This window comes from Colobus angolensis, unplaced genomic scaffold (assembly GCF_000951035.1).
Source record: "Colobus angolensis palliatus isolate OR3802 unplaced genomic scaffold, Cang.pa_1.0 Scaffold85, whole genome shotgun sequence".
Lineage (NCBI taxonomy): Eukaryota > Metazoa > Chordata > Mammalia > Primates > Cercopithecidae > Colobus > Colobus angolensis.
Genome location: NW_012122376.1, coordinates 1,373,059 through 1,394,199, shown reverse-complemented (window position 1 = coordinate 1,394,199; position 21,141 = coordinate 1,373,059). Strand labels below are relative to the sequence as shown.

General features: G+C 45.0%; 1 protein-coding gene across 2 annotated transcripts in view; it reads left to right on the top strand.

Annotated features, from left to right (window-relative positions):
• The window catches only part of DOCK1 (dedicator of cytokinesis 1), a 489,568-nt gene that overhangs the window by 410,648 nt on the left and 57,779 nt on the right, over positions 1–21,141 (top strand). For both annotated transcript variants that reach the window (XM_011930180.1, XM_011930179.1), the window contains exons 35-37: positions 4,927–4,967; positions 6,129–6,219; positions 9,591–9,710. In XM_011930180.1, the coding sequence (XP_011785570.1) occupies positions 4,927–4,967; positions 6,129–6,219; positions 9,591–9,710 (252 nt within the window). The remainder of the gene's footprint in view (positions 1–4,926; positions 4,968–6,128; positions 6,220–9,590; positions 9,711–21,141) is intronic.

Below are 21,141 nucleotides of genomic sequence, written 5' to 3'. Positions count from 1 at the left end.
GTCGTTGTGGTCCCTAATCCAGGAAATCCATTAGTGCTGTGAGCTTTTGGGAAGCTTTGCGACAAACTCAGCTCCCAGCCAGCCTCATGGCTCTCAGCAGCCTCGTGACTCCCACAACCTGGCTCCAGAGCTCTCTGCTTCTCCCTTCGCTGCTTCTCTTATAAAGAAACAAACACAAGGACTGACTCCTGGCTGTAGTAGGGCTTTCCTCAAGTTTCCTTGCCTGTCCCATGGCAGGAATGCAAGAAAATACTACTCCTGTTTTGCTCTGCTTACCTCCCTTCTCTTCCCAGCCACTGGCCTCTGGATTTCAGAGTCGCCAATAACATTTGGATACATAGCCCTCACTGCCACGTCCACCTTGTATGTGGACTTGTGGGTGCTTTATGCTCACGGAAATGGACTTCTGTGCCAGGAGGAACATGACACATCATTCATTCTTTAAAAAGCCAGAGTTGTGTGGATTAAAAAGATAAACGAAAAGGAATACTTTCACTTTTCATCGACTGTGGTATCCGTGCTGGATCTGTGCTTTGCCGTGAGGAATTTCACAGCTAAAAGATCATGAACAGTCTTCGCCCCTTCATCCCATGGCTGGACAACCTGGTTAGGCTAATGATAAGCATTTCTCTAACACGTTTTCTTTTCCTTAAAAATCTAAATATAAGGGACCAGTTTTTGGTCTAGCATGTAGAGCTTGCAAATTGTCACTCCCGTCCTCACAACAAGAAAAAAGCTGAATAAACGGAAAACAATCAACAATTATTAGTTCCATCTTCTTAGATCCATAGACAAACTTCTGACCCCAAAGTCACAGAAACAAGAAGATCCAGAGACCCACAGAGTGGAAGCCCAGGAGCAGAAACCACCACTGGAGCCGGTACTAGATTCCTTTTACCCAGTCCATCATACTCACTTTCAAGGTATTATCACAATACACACTAAAGACAAAGATACAGTGAAGAGGCAGAGCAGGCATTAGAACCAGACTCTGATATGGCAGAGGTTTTGAAATCATCAGACCTGCAATTTAAAATAATTATGATAAATATCCTAAGGGCTCTAGTGGGAAAACTAGATAAAACACAAAAGAAGATGGGTAAAGCACTGCAATAGTATGAAGAATGCCTCTGATGGTCTCATCAATCAACTGGACACAGAAGAATCTGTGAGCTTGAAAAATCTGAAAGTTTGCAGATCCGTCATGGTGTCTTAGGCTACTGTCGAAACTACTGGCCTCTGATGTCTGACCCTGAGGTCTGGGCCTTGACTGTGTTTGTCTTCATATTCCCCTGGAGACTGATCAAGGGGTACAGCAGCAAGCTCTGCCCCAGGTCAGTTGGTTTGATCGTACAGACAGGAAAGAACCTGGCGCTTGCTTCACTGTCTTCTTGCATTCCAGCCAGTGTTCAAAGTAATGTCATGGTGCCAATGTAATTGACGTGAAATAGGAACCAGTATTTTCCTATGGGAAAGAAATGGAGACCTTTACAAAATCCTTCCCTGTTGTGGACATAACTTTTTAGTGTTCCTCCTAATCCTTAAGGGGATCTAAGAGGCTGATAAGTGCCCAGAAGGAAGAATTATCAATATGTTTTTTAGTTTTCCAACTTTGATGATTGAGTCTTCTATTTGTTTTAAGCAAGATCTCTTATGTTCACCGGGACATGGAACAGTGGAGAAATGGTGGTGTGCTCTGAATATGGGCTCTTATCACCTGAATCTAGGGTCAGGAAAAAAAACTCTTGTAATAAAACCTGTAATCACACTTTCTAATGTGAACTTGTGTTCCTCTTTCATTCAGAGCCTGCCTCAGTGCCCACGTACTGTTACTGTGGTCGGCACTTGCTCAGTTTTAACTAAGAAATACACCCAGGGTTCTCAAGATTATCTGACACTATTAACCTTCTTCAAATGGGAATGTCCTGAGTCATTTAGTGAAAAGTCAAGTGTTATGTTCTTAACTATTTCCTGGGGATGATAAAATGGATCCCAGCGGTCACCGTTTTTTCATTTAGAAAATAAATCTGTGGAATAAAGAGAAACAAGAAACCAGAGTTTTAAAGATAGGTAGCTAGGTGTCCTAACCATAAATACTCACCACCCAGCTCAATTTCCTGGTCAGGTTTTCTGTTTTCTCCTTGTACTTTTATTACAGCAACAGAGTTTAATAGGGATGGATATGTATAACCATCTCTAAATGAATATAGATGTATAGCTATTGGAGACGTATAAAATATACTCTTTTAGTCACTAAGAAAAAATGAAGCCTCAAGTTAAAAAATTAAATAAATAATATGAATATAGAATTTGCCGATGCTCTTTAAGTCTGTTGCCAAGTTTTCTTTAGAACCAGCTTTGTGGTTTCTTACCAAAACACAGTTAGTGGAATATTGTAAGCTGTGTGGACTCCTTCACGTCCTATTTCTTTGCCCTTAAAAAAACAAAAATGGGAACGAGTACAGTGGCTCACGCCTATTGTACTTTGTGAGGCCGAGGAGGGAGGATCACTTGAAGTCAGGAGTTTGAGACCAGCCTGGCCAACGTGGCAAAACCCTGTCTCTACTAAAAATACAAAAATTAGCTGGGTGTGGTGTTGGGTGCCTGTAATCCCAGCTATTTGGGAGGCTGAGGCAAGAGAATAGCTTGAACCCGGGAGGCAGAGGTTGCAGTGAGCCTAGATCATACCACTGCACTTCACCCTGGGCAGCAGAGGTAGACTCTGTCTCAAAAACAAAAGAAGAAAAATGAAAATGAAAAAGCAAGAGATGCGAGCAGTCACACTCCTTGGCCACCTAAGTCCCCAAGACGTCCCCTGCAAGGATGTCTGCATGTATATTGGATCTTGGATGTGTATTTGTAATTCTTTAACTAGAATTTCACTGACACCTCATAATCGAGCATCTTTAATTATTGGTCACTAACGTCGCTGAGTGTCACTTAGTTCTTCTGTCAGTCATCCACACATCCCATCTCTGAGACTGGTAGACTCGTCATTACTTTGCAGATGCCAGTTACTTCTCTTCATGGCCCCGTGACAAGGCTAATTAAATGCAGAGTGGGGTCCAGTATTTTTAAAATCTTAGTATCTGTTTTAGTCCAAAATGGAAATATAATTCTGATGTCTGCGTTCTGAAAGATCAATGCCTAGCGGTGGATTGGAGTTGGGGGTCCAGTCCCAGTGGGGTTCCTCTGGGAGCTGAGCTGCAAGCTTGGCACAGACGTCAGTCAGCGCTGGTGTGGGGGGACTTGAGAGACAAGGCTGCCCGTTGAGCCCAGGAGGAGTGGGAGCACCGCGTGGACCTTTACGTAAGAAACACAAAGGTTTTATATAGAAATCGGGATTGGAGATGAGTGTACTTCGGTTGTGGAGAGGTTTTGAAGTCCTAGGAAGGGAACAGGACCCAGCACAGGCAGAAAATAGAAGACATTTCGTATCTCCGAGAGAGGAATGAAGGTCGCATGATATTCCCGTTGTGAAATTGTAAAGAAAAATGATCAAAACCTTAGAAAGGATTAAAAATACGAGTACAGAAGGGGCCGGTGTGAAACCCTGGCTTGTAAATACTGGCGAGTTTGAGTTGGAAGTGAAGGACTTATCCTCTGCCTTTGATGCAGATTCTCTTTGCTGCGACACTGAGTTGTCTGCTGAAAATATCCTCATTACTGAGCCATGTCGTATGAACTGGAGGACATTAAAATGTCAGAGGCAACGAAACTTGAAAATCTTGGTGCATTTTTCTAAATGTGCCCCCGCTTATTTTCTAGACTTAGTTATCATTTCTTTTCAGAGACATCAATTGTAGAAGCAATGCTGGGTTTTGCTCATGAAATTAAAGAGCCTATGCCATTTTCTTGGATAATTGTATGTCTCTGTAATGGTGGTATTCACTAGTTACTTCAGGCTCCAATTCTAGAGAACTGACATCATTTTTAGGTGCTAAATTGCACATTGAAAGTGACTCTGAGGTTTCCTTACCTTAGGCCTTGTTAGGTGACTTCTGTGCCTTTCTGGCGGCTCCTGTGTGAAAACGGTTTTAAAGTGTTTATGGAGATGTTCACCTTCAGAAATATAATTTTGATAGAAATATTATTGCTCAACCAGACGACATTTTCCAGTAAAGATGTAGAAATAATCCATTGGTTTTAATCTACTAACTAAGCTTTCTCCATCAGTGTCTATACACAGGGGGCTTTTTCAGAGGCAGCCCATTTTTTTTTTTTTTTTTTTTTAACCGTTGTTTGGAAGGTTTGTCTACCTGGAACAGTCCTATCTACCAGAAAGTTCTGGGATAATGAAACGGTCTTATGTCTATACTGTTTGATACAGTAACACTAGCCCCATGTGACTGTTGAGGACTCCAAGCATGGCAAGTGCAGCTGGGGGAAGTGAATTATTTATTCAGTGTTAATTAAATTTACTTTACCTTTTAATATATGTCTTTAATATATTGGCTAGTATGTTCATACCTCAGGTCTATATTATCATATTGTCTTTTTTGCTGAGGCTGGGCCCAGAAAGCTTTAAATCTTGTTGATGATGCTTATTTGCTTATTCCCAAATTTGGGATATTTATTTATGTATTCGTTTGTTCTCATAAGATTACTATGGCTAAGATATCACATCTTCATGTGTTTTTGGGTAATACTTTGTTTTAACTAAAGACAAGTGACTTTCAAGTGATAGGAGTTGATTTTAGTCGTTATAGTGTTCAGTGTAGAAATGGAACTGTGTTTGACCAGCAAAAAATAAAAGTGAAGAACCGTGTAAGATGGTTTTGCAATTTATGTGAATTTATGGTTCTGATCCAAAGAGCTGGGTCCATTCGGCCGCGTTTGACACAAGATGAAGTATCTTGAATTTTTAATGTGCATGTGACACCTTTTGTGGAACAGATTTATTAAAACAGTATTATGGTTTTTCAGAATTTCTACAAAGAAATTGAAAGAGAAGAAATGTACATAAGGTAGGTATGCATCACACTTGTTTGCATGTTAATTATAAATAATAATATGTGTTGTATATTTACCTATGCTGAGAAATGTGTTCTAGCCACAGAGGTTTACTTTGTAGAAAATTGTGAAACGTATAAGGTAGAGTTTGGTGGAGCTCCCGGATGCATTCTCAGCCCTCGTGTAGCCCTTGTGTTGTCCAGACTGGTGCTGAGTTCTTGGTGGTCACCTTTAGTCAACTCAGAATTAAAACTACTACTAATTGTTTCACAGCGTTTTGTCCCTGTTGACCAACTCTTGTGGCCCTTTTGCAAAAAGATAAGCACATACATTTTAATGTTTCACAGTAAGTTATATGATCCAGTGAGAAATCCAGTTATAACTTTACCAGACATAGTTGAGTTATAATTTTTCAGTCTGCTGTTATTTAACTGATGCCCTAGTCCCACGTGTTTTATGTCTTTCTTCCATGAAGAAGAGAAATGTTTTGCATTGCCTGCTGGAGATTTTGCTTCCCTACTCACCTTGCTCCCTGAAGTGAGGGACTGTGATTGAGCCCCTCTCTCTTGGTTACTTCTAAAGTCTAGTGTCAAATAATTAGGGAGATTACCGCTCTGGAGACTAGGAGAAGGATGTAACCTACGCAGCGTGAGTTCTTAGTGATGTGTTTATTACGCTGAGTGTGGTTGTCTAATTTTCTATTTCTAGGTTTTTTTATTTCTCCTTTTTAAAAACATACTGTATGAATTTAATAACTCAGTTACCTGTTTTTCTTTATGGCAAAGAAATTCTTTTGATCACATTGACTGTAATCATTGGAGCTCTTTATTCTAATGGATTTGTATTTTTACAGATTTTGTTGTGCATTTGGACTCAGTAGAAATGTGGGAAATCACAATGAAGCATTGGGTGTCTCATTAAAAATGTTTAAGGGAAAATGAAAAGGAATGAGAAATTTGAAGGAAAATTCTACTTTGTGTATCATCTTTATCTTTTTCCTGAGTTTTTCTTAGTGCTTTCTGTACCAAAAGTTTGTAAGGCGTTATGAATTATGAACATTGTAAAAAGAAAGTATAGCTGTGATTTACTGTTGAACATAGAATTTAGCTCTTGCAATCCTCAACACAAATTATTTAGTGACATTTTAAGAACATACCTCCGTTTTATTGTCTCAGGTATTTGTACAAACTCTGTGACCTGCACAAGGAGTGTGATAACTACACCGAAGCGGCTTACACTTTGCTTCTCCATGCAAAGCTTCTTAAGGTAATGTCAATTACATGATGATTCTATTGTTATACATTCTAAGAGTATTGAGAATTTCATTTTTCCATGACAAATTCTAGTAAGTATAACTTAAGGTTGTATGAAACTGACTAAATAAATGCAAGGATATGATCAAAAAAATTTAGGAAGTGCTTTGGTTAGAGATTTGTCCCTTCTGAATGCAGATTTAATTAGATGTCATAGCAGGTGATCACTAAGCATTGTAAACTCCCATCACTTGGCTGTGAGCTGACAGCAAGTTAGAGATTTCTACAATTCCTTGTTCAGGACTGGAGGACTCCAGGATGGTGAAGAATAATATCAATATCAAGAATTTTCCTGGTAGAACAACTAAGAGACAGGATGAGACACACCCCTAATTGTCTTAGTAAAGAGTTAGGGACCAGATCATGACTTTTCACTCTTATCAGTTCACGTTGAGACCTCCTGCTAGCGCTCTCTGCCTGATTCTTCTAAAGAGTGTTGCTCCTAGCACAGGTCTGGCATGACAACTGTCAACTCTTAGTGGTTCTTTTATTACTCAGATAGCTTCAGACATTGACTTCCTTTGTTTACAGTGATGGATGGATGGATGGATAGATGGATGGATAAATTGCTGTACAGCCTCTAGTTTTATATTTCACAACTTCAGCAAGTTATTAGATGATCTTGCTCATGACATCCTTATAAAAATTTGAAAAATTATGAACTGGATAAATAAGAACAGTTACAAGAATTAGAATTGAGTTTGGTGGCATTCCACAAAGACTACTCATTCAAAGAGTCATGTTTCCAAATCTAGGCCAGCCTCCTAAAAACCAAAAATGTAATAAAAGAGAGCCAGAGAAAATTACATGAAATGGGTATTAAGTAGTGTCAATTAGGTAATAGGAGTTAAGGAAGACATTGTGTTATGAAGTAAAACTCTGGTAAGACTCTTTCCATCTTTGGACTGATCCTGAAATTTCTGCTAGCTTCTGTGACACAGATATACACAGGCTGCCCTAGAGACATTTGGGAGTGGAAATTGGCCTCTGCCTGGAAACAGCAGTGTCTGTTACAAATAAACATACAGAGCTCAACTCAGTCTGGAGGCCTCATCAGTTGTCCTCCTGAGGCTGGCTGTCTGAGGACCCATTTGGCCCCATGCCATGTAAGGCTCTCCCAAAGAGCATAATTTATGAGGATGGAGATTGCAGTTGGTACCTCTGATACCAGCTCTCACACTGTGAATTCCGACGGCCGTCATTTATTCGAAACTCAAATTTCAGTAACAAGGTGTTTTTGCAAATGTGAAGCTATTTCTTTTACCCCAGGGAAATTAAAATGGGGTTGACAAACTGCTCACTCAACCCTTAACTCCGTCTCTCATAGAAAGTAAACTTTTATATGCATGTGTGAATGTAAAACATATATAGGTGCATAAAAGCATCATTTGTTTAATCATTGGATTTATTGAGTACACATGGGTTTGTCACAAACTGCATGACGGTTTGTTGCACAGCTCAAATCGATAGGCCCAACTGCATTATCATTTCCCCTGAGCTTCTGAATTTCCCGGTTTAATGGTGAATTCTACATAATCTCTCTCCATATCTTTTGCCCCATTACATTTTGCAATTTTTTCTAAGTATGTTTTGATATTACTGTAAATGTGAATTCATGCTATTTAATCAACTCACCAAAGGACACGATTTGTATCGTTGTGAAAATTCTTCAGTATGACAGATATATTCTTGTTTGTTAACTGAAAATCCTCAAATAGAATCTTTTTTGGTTAGGCATATCTTTCGTCAAAACCAAGAGCGATAAAAGCTTTAGTTTTTCACCTAGCAATCACATTATTACATCTCCATGTGGAAGTGGAAGGTAGAGAGGATTTTTGCTTCCCTAGTCAATGTTTTCATTTGCAAAACTGATTTAAAAAAGCAAAGAAGTCATTTGGATTCTGAACTTGCTTGTTCTTAGTTTATTTTATTGTGGTTACGTTTCAGAATCTAGTTTTACTTTGATTCTCCATCCACCAATAAAAGTAGACCAATTACGTTGTACAAACTTCAAAGTTACAGAGTTTATCCAATTGTGATGGAGATATGCAAGTTTAATTTTAAGGTGAAAAACTTCGCAGACCACTTAAAGGCTTCTCACTCCTGCCTGACCTTCCTGGAAAGGGGGAGCCATTCAGGGCCCGTGCCCAGTGCCTGGGAGACCTGATGTCTAGCAGGAGGTGCCCCCCGGCCTATGGTTTCAGGAAAGTGGGGAGGGACATGTGCTAAGACAGTAAGTAGCTGATGGAGCCTTGCCCCATTGCCCAGACCCCAGCTTCCCACTTAGTGCCTTATTTACAGCACCCTCCGTGGCCTGGCTGAAAACAGGGTCATGCTCCCTCTCCTAGGACCAGCAGTAAGCAAGCCCATGCTCACCCTGTCCTCCCGTGAGCCTCCAGGCTGCCCAGTGGGAGCACATGCCTCCTGCCCTGAGGTGCTCATGGAGTCTTTTTTTGCAGTGTTCTTTTTCTTGTTCTGTTTTTCTTCTTCTTCTTCTTGGAGAAGGGTCTTGCTCTGTTGTCCAGGCTAGAGTACAGTGGCCCGATCCTAGCTCACACAGTGTTATCCTATGTCATTATGCTCTAATGTAGAATTGCACCATCCTGGGGGTCAGGCATTTTCCACCTCCTCTTTGACCTAGCTTGAAGCACACAGCAGGTCCTCATCAAATAGCTGCTGAATTTTATTGAACCCTATACTTAATGCCATTGATGTGTTGAGCCCAAGTTCAGGAGCTGACACGTTGTATCTGTCAAGTGGCCTTGTCTTCCCTCTGGCGTGTCTCCTCGTGCATCTTCAGCTCACAGGCCGACTGCACCAATGCTGCCAGGAATACTGGCCAAGCCCTGACTCTGTGCCCAGCACCATGCCTATGGCTGATGGTGCAGAGACACCTTCCCATCCTTAAGGAGCTTGACAGCCTTTCCAGTCCCTTTCCATATACTGTCTTTGCTGTTGATTAAAATGCCAACCCATGCAACACTGAGACCAGAGCCCTGGGGTGCCGCCCTGGATCACCTGGTTCCTGATTTGTCCCAGGATATTAGGAGGTGGCATTTGCAAGCTGCCAGTTCTGTTCTTTCCAGAACCTGCCGGGTTTTTCTTTTGTGTGAACCCTACTGCAGCTCTGCCTCCCCCACGTCTTTTATGCCTGTCGGTGTGTCCAGACAGAGGCTCTGCCCTGGCAATCCCCAGCCTGTTGACAGCAGCCACGCGTGTCTCCAGAACCACGGCCCCCACACGTGTCCAATGCAAAGCTCCCACCATTCTGACGTCCTTGGGTGTGTCTGCCTCGGGGCCGCTCATGCTCTGCTTCTCCCTTAGTGGTCGGAGGATGTGTGTGTGGCCCACCTCACCCAGCGGGACGGGTACCAGGCCACCACGCAGGGACAGCTGAAGGAGCAGCTCTACCAGGAAATCATCCACTACTTCGACAAAGGCAAGGTAAAAAGCAAACAAAAAGCAATTTTCCTTATTTTCCTCTTTCCTTGCACCTACCTGCAACGTTGTAAACACGTTTTTTTAGCATGTGATGTTTGCAGAACCAGAAATGTGTTACAAATTGTATATTGAAATGTTTTATGCATGTTCCTTCAGCTTGCACTTAAAAGTAGAAATCTTAAAATAAAAAAAAAAATCAATAGCCCTTTTATAGATGCTCTAAAAAAGCACCAAGTATTTTTATAACCCTTACCAGAGGGAACGAAGTCTGGAACACTGATTCGGAGGCGTTTCCGTGCCCACAGAGCTAATGTATTCCTTTGACATCTTGCATTTTTCTGTTGTCACGGAAGAATTAATCCCATGGTAGGATGGATATTGCTCCATCCTGGTGGCTTCTAGTTTAATTGGCTTAAACAAAATTATAGATTCCACTTGACTTCCACTAAAAGGAAACCTGCTGTCATTTTAATCAGCCAGTATTGTATTTGATCACTGTAGTTCTTGTGATTCAGATATGCAGTAACTATTAAAAAAAAGGCTGTTTCAGTTTCAGAAGTTTTTAAAACCTGCCACCGAAGTGACATTGGAACTCCTTCTTTGGTTTCATCAAGATTCCTAACTCATTTCAGAACCTGTTTCTTTTTTTTTCCTTTGAGAAAAGTGACTGGCACACTTGATGAAGGTACCGACGTTCACATCCTAGAGCTGCTGTAGCACAGACTGGGTGGCTTTCAACAACGGGAGTGTATTCTCATAGCTTCGTGCTGGGAGCTGCAAGCTTGATGGCACGGTGTTGGCGTGGCCACCCCCTCTGAAGACTGCAGGGGAGAATCTGCCCCGTGCCTTTTCCTTTGCATGTGTTGCTAGTGGTCCCTGGCACTGGTCAGCTGTAACTACGTCGCTCCAAGTTCTGCCTTCATCATCACAGGCCTTCTCCTCATGCAAGTCTCTGTCTCAATCTCCTTCTCCTTAGGAGGTACCAGCAGTTAGATGAGGACCCACTCTCCTCCAGCAGGTCCTCATCTTCCCTTGATTACATCCAAATACCCTGTTTCCAAATAAGGTCAGAATCAGAAATACCAGGGGTTAGGACTTCAGATATTTCTGGGGACACGGTCCTACCCACAGTTACAGTGACGCCCGGGAGGGATGATGGCTGCCCCCTTTTTGTGGCTGTTGACATAAACCAAACCCCATTGAAAACAATGACTTCACACAGTCCCCATGGTCGCAAGCTTGGGATTCTGCTCACCTTTGGAGTAAGCATTGCTGTGTCCTTTCTTTGTCCCTGCCATTCTTGACACAAGGAGAAAGTCTGAAGTTTTCAGAATGGCATGTGGGCTCCCAAAGGCTGCTTGGAAATAAGGATCAGAAATGTTCTGTGAATTACACCCAGTCCTGTAGTTCAGGGGTCTCCAAACCCCAGGTCCTCGGCCCCGGTGCAGTTCATGGCCTGTTAGGAACCGGGCTGCACGGCAGCAGGTGAGCGGCGGGTGAGCGAGCAAAGCTTCATCTGTTTTTACAGCTGTTCCCCATCGCCCGCATTACCACCTGAGCTCCACCTCCTGCCAGATCAGCAGCAGCATTAGATTCTCACAGGAGCGTGATCCCTGTTGTGAACTGTGCCTGTGAGGGATCCAGGTGCCACCCTCTTTATGAGAATCTAATGCCTGATGATCTGTCACTGTCTCCCATCTTCCCCTGATGGGATCATCTAGTTGCAGGAAAACAAGCTCAGGCTCCCACTGATTCTACATTATGGTGAGTTGTATAATTATTTCATTATATATTACACTGTAATAGTAATAGAAATGAAGTGCACAATCAATGTAATGCCCTTGAATCATCCTGAAACCATCCCCTACCCCGGTCCATGGAGAAATTTTCCTCCCTGAAATCAGTCCCTGGTGCCAAAAAGGTTGGGGACCGCTGCTGTAGTGGAACACGATATATTTTTGTTCTCCGGAATGAGAAGCTTTGAGGATTAGGGCCAATTACTAAAATTGTACTAGGTTAGCCAGGAGAATCCTGTTTCTCAGCAAACTGGCAAAGAAATGGAGCAAATGCAGCCATCCCTTCCCTGCAGTGGCTTCTTGGCTCCATAGTGTTCTAGGGAAGGGTGAGCAGTGCTCCTGAATGGGCAGGGCAGGAGGCAGGGACCCTGGGGTGGCCGGGAGGCCCAAGAGCCAGAGGTCATGGGACTGAAGGCATGTGTGCATTTGTTGATGGCTGTTGCTGGGCTCTCTTTGTGGCAGCACATCCTCTGACCGGCGTTGGCTCCCGCGACCTCTCCACCATCATTCCCTCCCTTGCCCTCTGCGTTCCAGCCACACTGGTCCTTCTACGTCCTGAAACGCACCAGCCCTTTCCTGCCACTGCCCAGCGGGTTTCTGCTGCGCTGCCTTGAGGACATTGCTTGAGTCAGTTTTCCTTTTGCTGCCTGTACCATTTTGTCACTTGAATTAGCTTTTACTAAGCCAGGCTTTCTCATTCTGGGCACGACTGGCATTCTGGGCTACCTGTTTCTTTGTGGTAGAGGACCACGTGTGCACGGTGGACTCGAGGCATGTCCCCCTGCCGTGCCCTGGGCTTACTCCTTCCTGTGTCAGCTTAAATGTCACCTCTTCTCCAGCCACGGAAACATCCTCTTTTCTCCTTTTTGGCACCTACTATCATTTGCAATGATAGATTTGCTTGTGTGTTTCTTTAATGAGTTCCCTAGTAGGCTCTGAGCTCTGTGAAGACAGAGCCTCACCCGTCGATTCCCCACCACATGTCTAATGCTCGGAACAGTGCCTGGCAGACAGCACGTGCTCATTACATTACGGACGTGTGTAGAAAGAATGAACAGATGAATGAAAAGTCAACATTTAACATGCTTCCTGACATATGAGAAATGCTCATAGATGGCAGGACAGGTGGCCTTCAATAAATGATAAATCAAAAAACAAAGTCTTTTTTTTTTCTTTTTTTTTTTTTTTTAGCAAAGGTAGCCCCATATCTTTTGCTACATTGTGATAGTTCATCAAAAAAAATCACATGGAGGGGCAAAACGAATGTGTTTGGTTCAGAACAGTGGTTCTCAACTGAGATCTGCAGGAGGTATTGTGGGTTTTCCTGACTGGGGGAAGAGAAGGTGCTGCTAACCCTCCAACAGTGCACACATGGCGCCCACACCAGAAAGAAATAGACCAGAATCCCTGTCGTGTCCAGGTTGAGAAAGCCCGCCTTAGAAAAAATAAATTCAAGTGACAAAATGGGATGGGCAGCTAAAGGAAAACTGACTCAAGGATTGTTCTCAGATGTCCCTGTGTTTTGGTGGAGACAGAACAAGGGCTATAGCAAAGTGATCATTGGCTGGCCTTGAATCAGAATGAGTTTCAGGAGGATTTTCTTCATAATAGCTGTATTGATAACACCAATGGAAAAGCCACTTCTGAATATCCATAATATTTCCATGAGAATGTTAAAAAGGAACAAAGCCTCCTTATCCCTCTAAAACTAAAGGGAGACGAAGAACGGGTGCTGGAAAGAATTTGATAAAATGAAATTTGAAGTATCTGAGTGATCAGCTGCAAGGCAAAAAATTCATTTTAACATCAGCAAGTATTACATTTTCTGGGAAAAAGAGCAGTAGGAAATAATTCATCTTCTGTAGCAGTCTGGATGGCCTGCGCTAGAGTTTGAACCTCTCCGAATCTCCATGGCTCCAAACAGCGCAGGAGTGTTTCTCATACGTGCTCCATGTCCTCCTTGTCACTTGGAACCCAGGTGAGCAGAGGTTCCGCCACACAGGGACACAGCCAGGGAGGACAGCAAGGAGTCGCCTGCCCTGGGGCGTCTGCCCCAAAATGACAGTGTTCGTGTCGTTGGCTGAAGCAGATCATATGGTCACCACAGACTTCAAGGGGTGGAGCAGTGCCCTTAGGGGCAGGTGAGTGTGAGCGGCACCCGCGTGCACCACACAGCTCGTTAGACAGGTGAGTCGGGTTCCAATCAAGAGCACAATCCAATCTAGATGAACAAAAGTTCATCTAGAAATCCCCTAAGTATGCCTGCATTCTGAGAAAGACGACGTCCGCACTAGTCTCCCAAATAACCTGGCTTCCCCACAACTAGAAATGTGAGAACAGCATCTCATAAAACTTATTGGGCCTCAATCCTCATTTCTCCGTCGTGGAGTTTCTTTCTTCTGTTAGAGAGGGGGCTTCGGTAGGCAGGATTCTGCAGGAGAAGCCCCCTGAGAGAATGGGCTCCTGACCCCCGTGACTGTGATGTGGGGAATCCCACCAGGTGGCCAGTGCAGGAGGGAGGGGGTCACAGTAGAACCTCAAAGTGTGACATTTTGTGCCAGACTTAGAATCACTTTTGTTTAAGAAAGAAGGCTGAGGCCTGAGTATCCCTGCCTGCTTTGGGGATGGGCCATCATTTGAGAAATAACATCCTCCTGCCTTTCCTAAATGCAGTGGAATAAGACAAAGGCCATGACTGAAGGTTGAGAAGCCTGAAGTTGGAACGGCCCAGGGCATGCCTTTCCATACTCCATTCCCAGATTGCAATTATCTTGGGGGAAAAATATTTTTTAAATGGTCCACAGGTCATCACAGGCCTTAACTGGCAGGTGACACAGCCCAAGGAAACTTGAAGGAGAGCCTTGATTGGTGTGGGGCCCTGATATGGTTTGGATCTGGGTCCCTGCCCAAATCCCAAGTCATTGTAATCTCCAGTGTTGGAAGTGGGGCCTGGTGGGAGGTGTTTGGGTCATAAGGGTAGATATCCTTCTTGGTGCTGTGTCGTGAGAGTGAGTGAGTTCTCATGAGATCTGGGTTGTTCAAAACTGTGTGAGACCGGCCGGGCACGGTGGCTCAAGCCTGTAATCCCAGCACTTTGGGAGGCCGAGGTGGGTGGATCACCTGAGGTCAGAAGTTTGAGACCGGCCGGGCACGGTGGCTCACGCCTGTAATCCCAGCGCTTTGGGAGGCTGAGGCGGGCAGATGACCTGAGGTCAGGAGTTTGAGACCAGTCTGGCCAATATGGCAAAACCCTGTTTCTACTGAAAATACAAAAATTAGCCGGGCATGGTGGCAGGTGTCTGTAATCCCAGCTACTCAGGAGGCTGAGGCTTGAGAATCGCTTGAACCTGGGAGGTGGAGGTTGCAGTGAACCAAGATCCAGCCACTGCACTCCAGCCTGGGTGACAGAGACTCCATCTCAAAAAAAAAAAAGTGTGTGGGACCTCCCTGCCTTCTGCTCTCAGTCCTGCGCCTGCCAAGTGAGATGCCTGCCTCTGTTGCCTTCCGCCATGAGTATAAGCTCCCTGGGGCCTCCCCAGAAGCAGATGCTGCCATGCTTCCTGTACAGCCTGTGGAACTGTGAGCTGATTAAACCTCTTTTCTTTATAAATTAGTCTTAGATGTCTATTTAAGCCCTCTGAGCAGCTGAGCACCAGAGAAACCAGCTTCCAATCAATGGGTAGGACTCTAACCCGCACTGTTGTCCAGTACTGAGTCCTGAACCACATGCGGCCATTGGGCCCGTGTGAACCATATTTCTAAGATGAAGTACAAAAAAGCAAATGTTCTTATGGGCTGAGTTGCATCCCCGCAAAATTCCTATGTTGAAGTCCTAACCTTCAGTGTTTCAAAATGTGACTGTATTTGGAGGTAGGGTCTTTAAAGAGGTAATTAAGGTAAAATGAGGTCATTAGGGTGGGTCCTAATTCAATCTGACTGGTATCCTTATAAGAAAGGGGATTAGGATGCAGACACACCCAGAGGGAAGACCATGTTGAGGATACAGCAAGAAGGCAGCCGTCCACAAGCCAAGGAGAGAGGACTCAGAGGAAACCAGCCCTGCAGACACTTTGATGGCAGAATCCTGGCCTCCAGAACAGTGAGGAAGTGAATGAATGTGAATCAGTACCCAGTCAGCAGTGCCTCGTTATGGCAGCCCTGGCAAACTAATACCCACACCAGGTGTCTCATTCATTTGTTTGTATAGATTTCATGTTGAAATAGTAATATTTTAGATAGAGTCGCTAGTACTAAAATTAGTTTTACTCTTTAAAAGGTAGCAGCTAGGAAAATGCGACATTCACAGATGTGGCTTCTCTTGGGTTCCTGTTGGACGGTGCTGCTCTGAGTCAAAGACTTTGCTCTTGTTGAGCGCCAAGAACATCATCAGACCAGCACGGCCGCCCACATTCGGCTGGGAAGCGGAAGCTGCCCACTGTCCTGTGGGGCCTCACAGGCAGCCGGAATTGCCTGCATGCCTGTTGGTATCTACTCCTTATACTACATGAATATTTAAAAAGCTAAAGATTTCTAAAAGAGTTACAAAATGGGGACCCAAGTCTGGAAAGAATAAAATATATGTGGAAATGGCAAGAAAGAAAGCATGATCGAGCGTGATCACAAGCACCAAGATACGATGTTTTTTGTCCTGTGACTCAAAGTCATTTCCGTAGCAGTGAGACAGCTGTCAAGAGTACGGCAGTTACCAGTGGGAACCTGGAGGGAAGGGGGACTTGAGAGCTCTCACATAGCCCTGAAGGAAATACAGATGAGGCAAATAGGAGAGAGGTAGAAAGAGGTAGCTGTGAAGATAAAGTGTAAGAAATCAAGAAAAAGCAGCATCTTCTTGTTGGAGCAAGACAGAGTTTTCCGAAACCTATTTTATTATTAAAATTTAGAATTTTGCCCCTCGGTGATGTTGTTTTCATTTGTGCTTTGGACAAATCCCATTACAATCTCATTTTTCATTTCCCGGGCTTAGCAAGGATAAGTCACGTTTGCACCTCGGGATCTGTCTATCCATGTGCCTCAGGGAATATGAGCCTTCCCCGCTGACAGACTGGCTCTAAGATCGGCACCATCTTGGCCCAGTTCTACCTGGGGCACTTTTGAACAACTCGGGCATCTGGGCAGAAGCCCTGCTGCTAGATCCAGTTTACTTTGTGTCTCCTTGTAAGTTCTTGGTCCCTCTCACCTGGGTCTGTCTGAGATGCCTACCCGCTCTCCTCCCCAAGGCCCCATGCCTGTCTCCACCCTTCTGCTCCTGCAGATGGATACCAGTCTGGTTTCTAATAATGTGACCTCTGGATCACAGCGTGAACTGCTTCAAAGATGCCCAAACCTCAGGGATTCCCCCATCTCCTCTGCAGGCGATCCAGGCCTCTCATCTGGCATGAGGCTTCTTAGAGTAGGAATCGAACCTCCAGATGTACCCTCTCATCACCCACAGCATCTGGCCTTCTTCTGAACATGCCCTCTGATCCCCAAGCCCTTGCATCTTCCCATGGTCTGTCCCGGCGTGGACCAGCTGCTGCTTGCTGCTGTCTCGTGTGACGGCTGCCATGACAGCTGCCTTCCCGCCTTCTGGGCGTATTTCACTGCTCTCAAATGTTCTTGGCTTTTAGAGTTCACTGGGGAATCTTGTTAAAAATCCAGATTTTGATTCGGCTGGTCTGGAGTGGGGCCCAAGGCTCTGCATTTCTGAGAAGCCCCCAGGGAATGTCCCAGCTGCTCCAGCAACCATCCCTGAGTCCCCAGGGCCCGTGCTGACATAAGCTCCTAAGAGCAGAGGCAGTGGCTGTGGCTGCCACCTCTGGATCTCCCTCTGAGGGATCTGTGCCGTGGCCTGGGCTCCACTCCATTTTTGTAAAATCGCTTTTTAAAGAGTGGTTTTAGGCTCAAAGCAGAATTGAACAGTGAGTACAGCCAGGTCCCAGACACCCCCTGCCCACACACATACACAGGCACGGGACTTTCAAGGTGGTTGTTTGTTAGTGAGATGAGCACATTCTGGCCAGCACTTGAGCAAACAGCACACAATCAAGAAGGTGGCCGTCACTCAGACTTTCCACAAAGTTCCTTATTTGGGGCATATTTTGTTTGTTACAGATCTTGCTGCCTGACCCAGACTGAGTCCCTGGGAGAGCGAAGGGCCACGCCTCCCACCTGCCCCCAGCACTGGGCCGGGGGCAGATCCCACCCCACTCTGCCACGTGCCGCATCGCAGCCGGGTTTTATCAGGGTGCTCCTTTCCCAAGGCTAGCACTAACTTGACTTTAGCACCATGTTCACTGCAATGGTAATGGATCAGACGGAGACAGATGCTTGCAAGACCAGGGCTGGATTTTCCTGTCTAGAATCTTATATGTTAAAAATAACAGTCTTCCATCCGAATGATTACAGCAGTTTATTAAGTGAGTGAACGGGCAGACAAGCTTGCAGGGAGGACAGTCAGCATCCACAGAACTTACCGACCTGGCTGATGGCGCCACGTGCACCAGGCTCACGTCTTGAGCATGTGCCCGCAGCCTTTGGAGTGTTTATATCACAAGAATTTCCTTGGTTCGATCTTACATGTATTTCATTTTAGGGGAAAAAAATGCAATTCCAATTTTAAAAATGTATTGTGGTAAGGAGACTTAAGACCTCAGTTAAGCTTGGAGACCGGTGATCACTGGGGCTTGCAAGATGATAAAATGGAAGCCGAGTGGGACATCAGTCTGGCAAAACCGTGACCCAGCTACAGCTCCACTGACCCAGCCTGTCTCCTCGTGGCCCGTTTCCGTATGCAATTAAGGAAATCTTCATTTACATACTTACTCTGTGGAAAGCAGTAAGTAGGAGCTCATCCTAGAGCTCATTCGTTGTTTGAAATATCTACAGCCTCCGAGGGCAAATAGGGGCTTCCAGAATCCAGGACAAGCTTACCTCCGGACAAGGCTGAGCAGGCTGTTAAGGGAGCAGGGGTCCCCATCCCAGGCCCCCTGCAATGGCGTCTCTCTTTGCTCCCCGGGAGACCGGGGGGGCCAGGGAGAGATGGGAATTGGGTGATATTAAAGTTTCTCTGCCTTTGTGCTTAGAAACCAGCAAGGCAGAATGGATTTGCTGCTGTTTTATATTGGACACTGGCTTTATGAATGATGTTCTGTTATCTTTCTGTATTTCTTCGCCAAGGAATCATTCTTCTATTTTTACTTTTCCACCGTTTTTTAAAGTTTTGAGTGTCTTTCAGCCTAGCTCTTGGTTTCTTAATCTTTTTCTCTGCAAAATGTCACGTCCATCTGTTTCCATTTCCATTCTTTTACGTTTCTTCCTTCCCGAGCTAATAGTGACTCCTTGCTCCTTTTCCGTTCCATTCTTGCCACCCGCCTGAGCGTCCCCCAAAAGCCTTCTGTTTGGTTTTATCATGGCAGACCAGTGTTCTTTTCTGAAGATGCTCTGAATTGTCTGTCTTATTGTGTTTGGTTGAGGCCTAGTAATTTTCAATAAAGCCCTTAATCCAAGTACTTCACTGAAAATTACCAGGCTTCTCTGTGGAGGATGAGAGTCAAAAATAGAAGTCCTCCGCTAAGGAAAGTGCAGTAGAGTGAGGCAGTCAGTATTAGCCAACACCAACCACCTCTGAAATCAAGAAACAGCCTGGCAGGTTGACAAATGCGATACATAATTTATAGCCCAAGTGATATATGAAGCCCCGTGACGATTTTCAGCTGGAGCTCTGTTTTATTTTCCCTTAAAATAACCTTCCCTTGACAAAGTTCACACTCTGCCTTGCACCAAAGCTAAAAAAAAAAAAAAAAAAAAAAAAAAAAAAAAAAAAGCATCTTGCATCATTGTGTAAACTAAAAATAGGAGTTTGGAGCAAATTTCCGTTTTTGGTCAAATGTTTGCATCTCTTTTCCAGGTATTTGGGTGAAATGTTCTCATCCTTCGGTTTCTCTTTGGAAACACAGTTGTTATTAAGAGGGATTGCAGGTCAACATAATGGAGCCTTCATATGGGTTTCTTGTTGCCATTTCTAGAATTTTTGAAAATGTGGTATTAGCAGAACCCATTCAGCCAGCATTTGGCCTGAATATTCAGAAAGATCCTATGTTCTTTATGATTTGCTCCTATACAGGAATTTATGATCAAAGCATGAGGAAGTCCATTTTCGAGTCAGTAACAACACTGCCCCCTTAGTTCATGTGGGATCACTAACAGGCTTTTCCACTCAAAGCCCAAAGTGTGCCCAGTGCCATCCTGCACCATGAAATATCCAGATGGAGCCAGGCCCACCTCGAGGCAATTCTACCATCAGGGCTGTTGTATGAGCAGATAAATAACAAAACCCACCTTCCGCCCATCACACAGGTGGGCGCTGGCTCTCCCTGTCTCACAGGTGGGCGCTGGCTCTCCCTATCACACAGGTGGGCGCTGGCTCTCCCTGTCTCACAGGTGAGGAGTGACGCCTTCTTTTGGAGAGCTGGAGAAGACTTCACAGAGATGGTCATATTTAGTGCTTCTTGAAGAGTGAAATTAAGTTTGCCAGATGATGGCTGGAAGGATCGGGAATTCCAGAGTGTGAGAATAGCGCCAGAAGGGGAAGAGCTACTGACGACATCTCGCTTTTCCAGGGAAGTAGAGCCATCCTGGGAGATAGTAGTGTGGGGGACTGCCTTCGTCCCTTCATGCTCCTGTAACAAAATGCCACAGACGGGGTGGTTTATAAACCACAAATTCAATTCTCACCGTTCTGGACCTGGGAATTCCTAGATCAAGGCACTCGCAGATCTGATGTCTGGAGAGGGCCTTCTGCCTGCTCCACAATGTTGCCTTCTCTGTGTCATCATGTCCTGGCAGGTGTGAGGGCACTCTCCCGGGCCTCTGTTTTGAGGCCACTCATCCTCACTCATTCGTGAGGGCTCCATCCTCCTGACCTAATCACCCTCAAAGGCCTCATCTCCTAATGCCAACACCTTGAAGCTGAGGATTTCAGCCTGTGAATTTGGGAGAGATAGAAACATTCAGAGCATAGCAAGGACATTGGAGCTGGTTTGCCAGTGGCCCTGAATTGTCTCCCAAAGATTTGGCTTACAAGGACCCAGTGGAAATTTCATGAAAGTAGAAAATAATGACATCATTTTCCTCTTTTCAGGGAGTAATTCTGGCAACATGGTGGCAGCAGACTTAGAGGAGGGAGGGTGGTGGCCAGAGACCAGACGAGGGGTGGGGCATTGGGCCAGGTCTGAGCCCCACAGAGCCAGTGGCAGATGGAAGTGATGTCATAAGACTTCAAGGTAGCTAATTCCATGGTGCCAAAGACCCTTGAACAGGGTCAGAGTCAGAAAAGCAAGTGCCAGGAGTGACTGGGGCCACCACTGGCCTGGAAGCCCAGAGTTCTTGCTGGGAGGAAGATGTACGGAGGAAATGCTCCACTTGCTGCAGAGAGCAGATGGGGTCCTTTCCTCCTTTCAGCATTGAGCAAGGCAGCGAGGGTGCACACAGAGCAGTCCTGTGCAGGGCATTTAAAGGAGGGGGTCAAGAAAGGGAGAAAGGAGCAGGGGTGGCCGGGCGCAGTGGCTCAAGCCTGTAATCCCAGCACTTTGGGAGGCCGAGACGGGCGGATCACGAGGTCAGGAGATCGAGACCATCCTGGC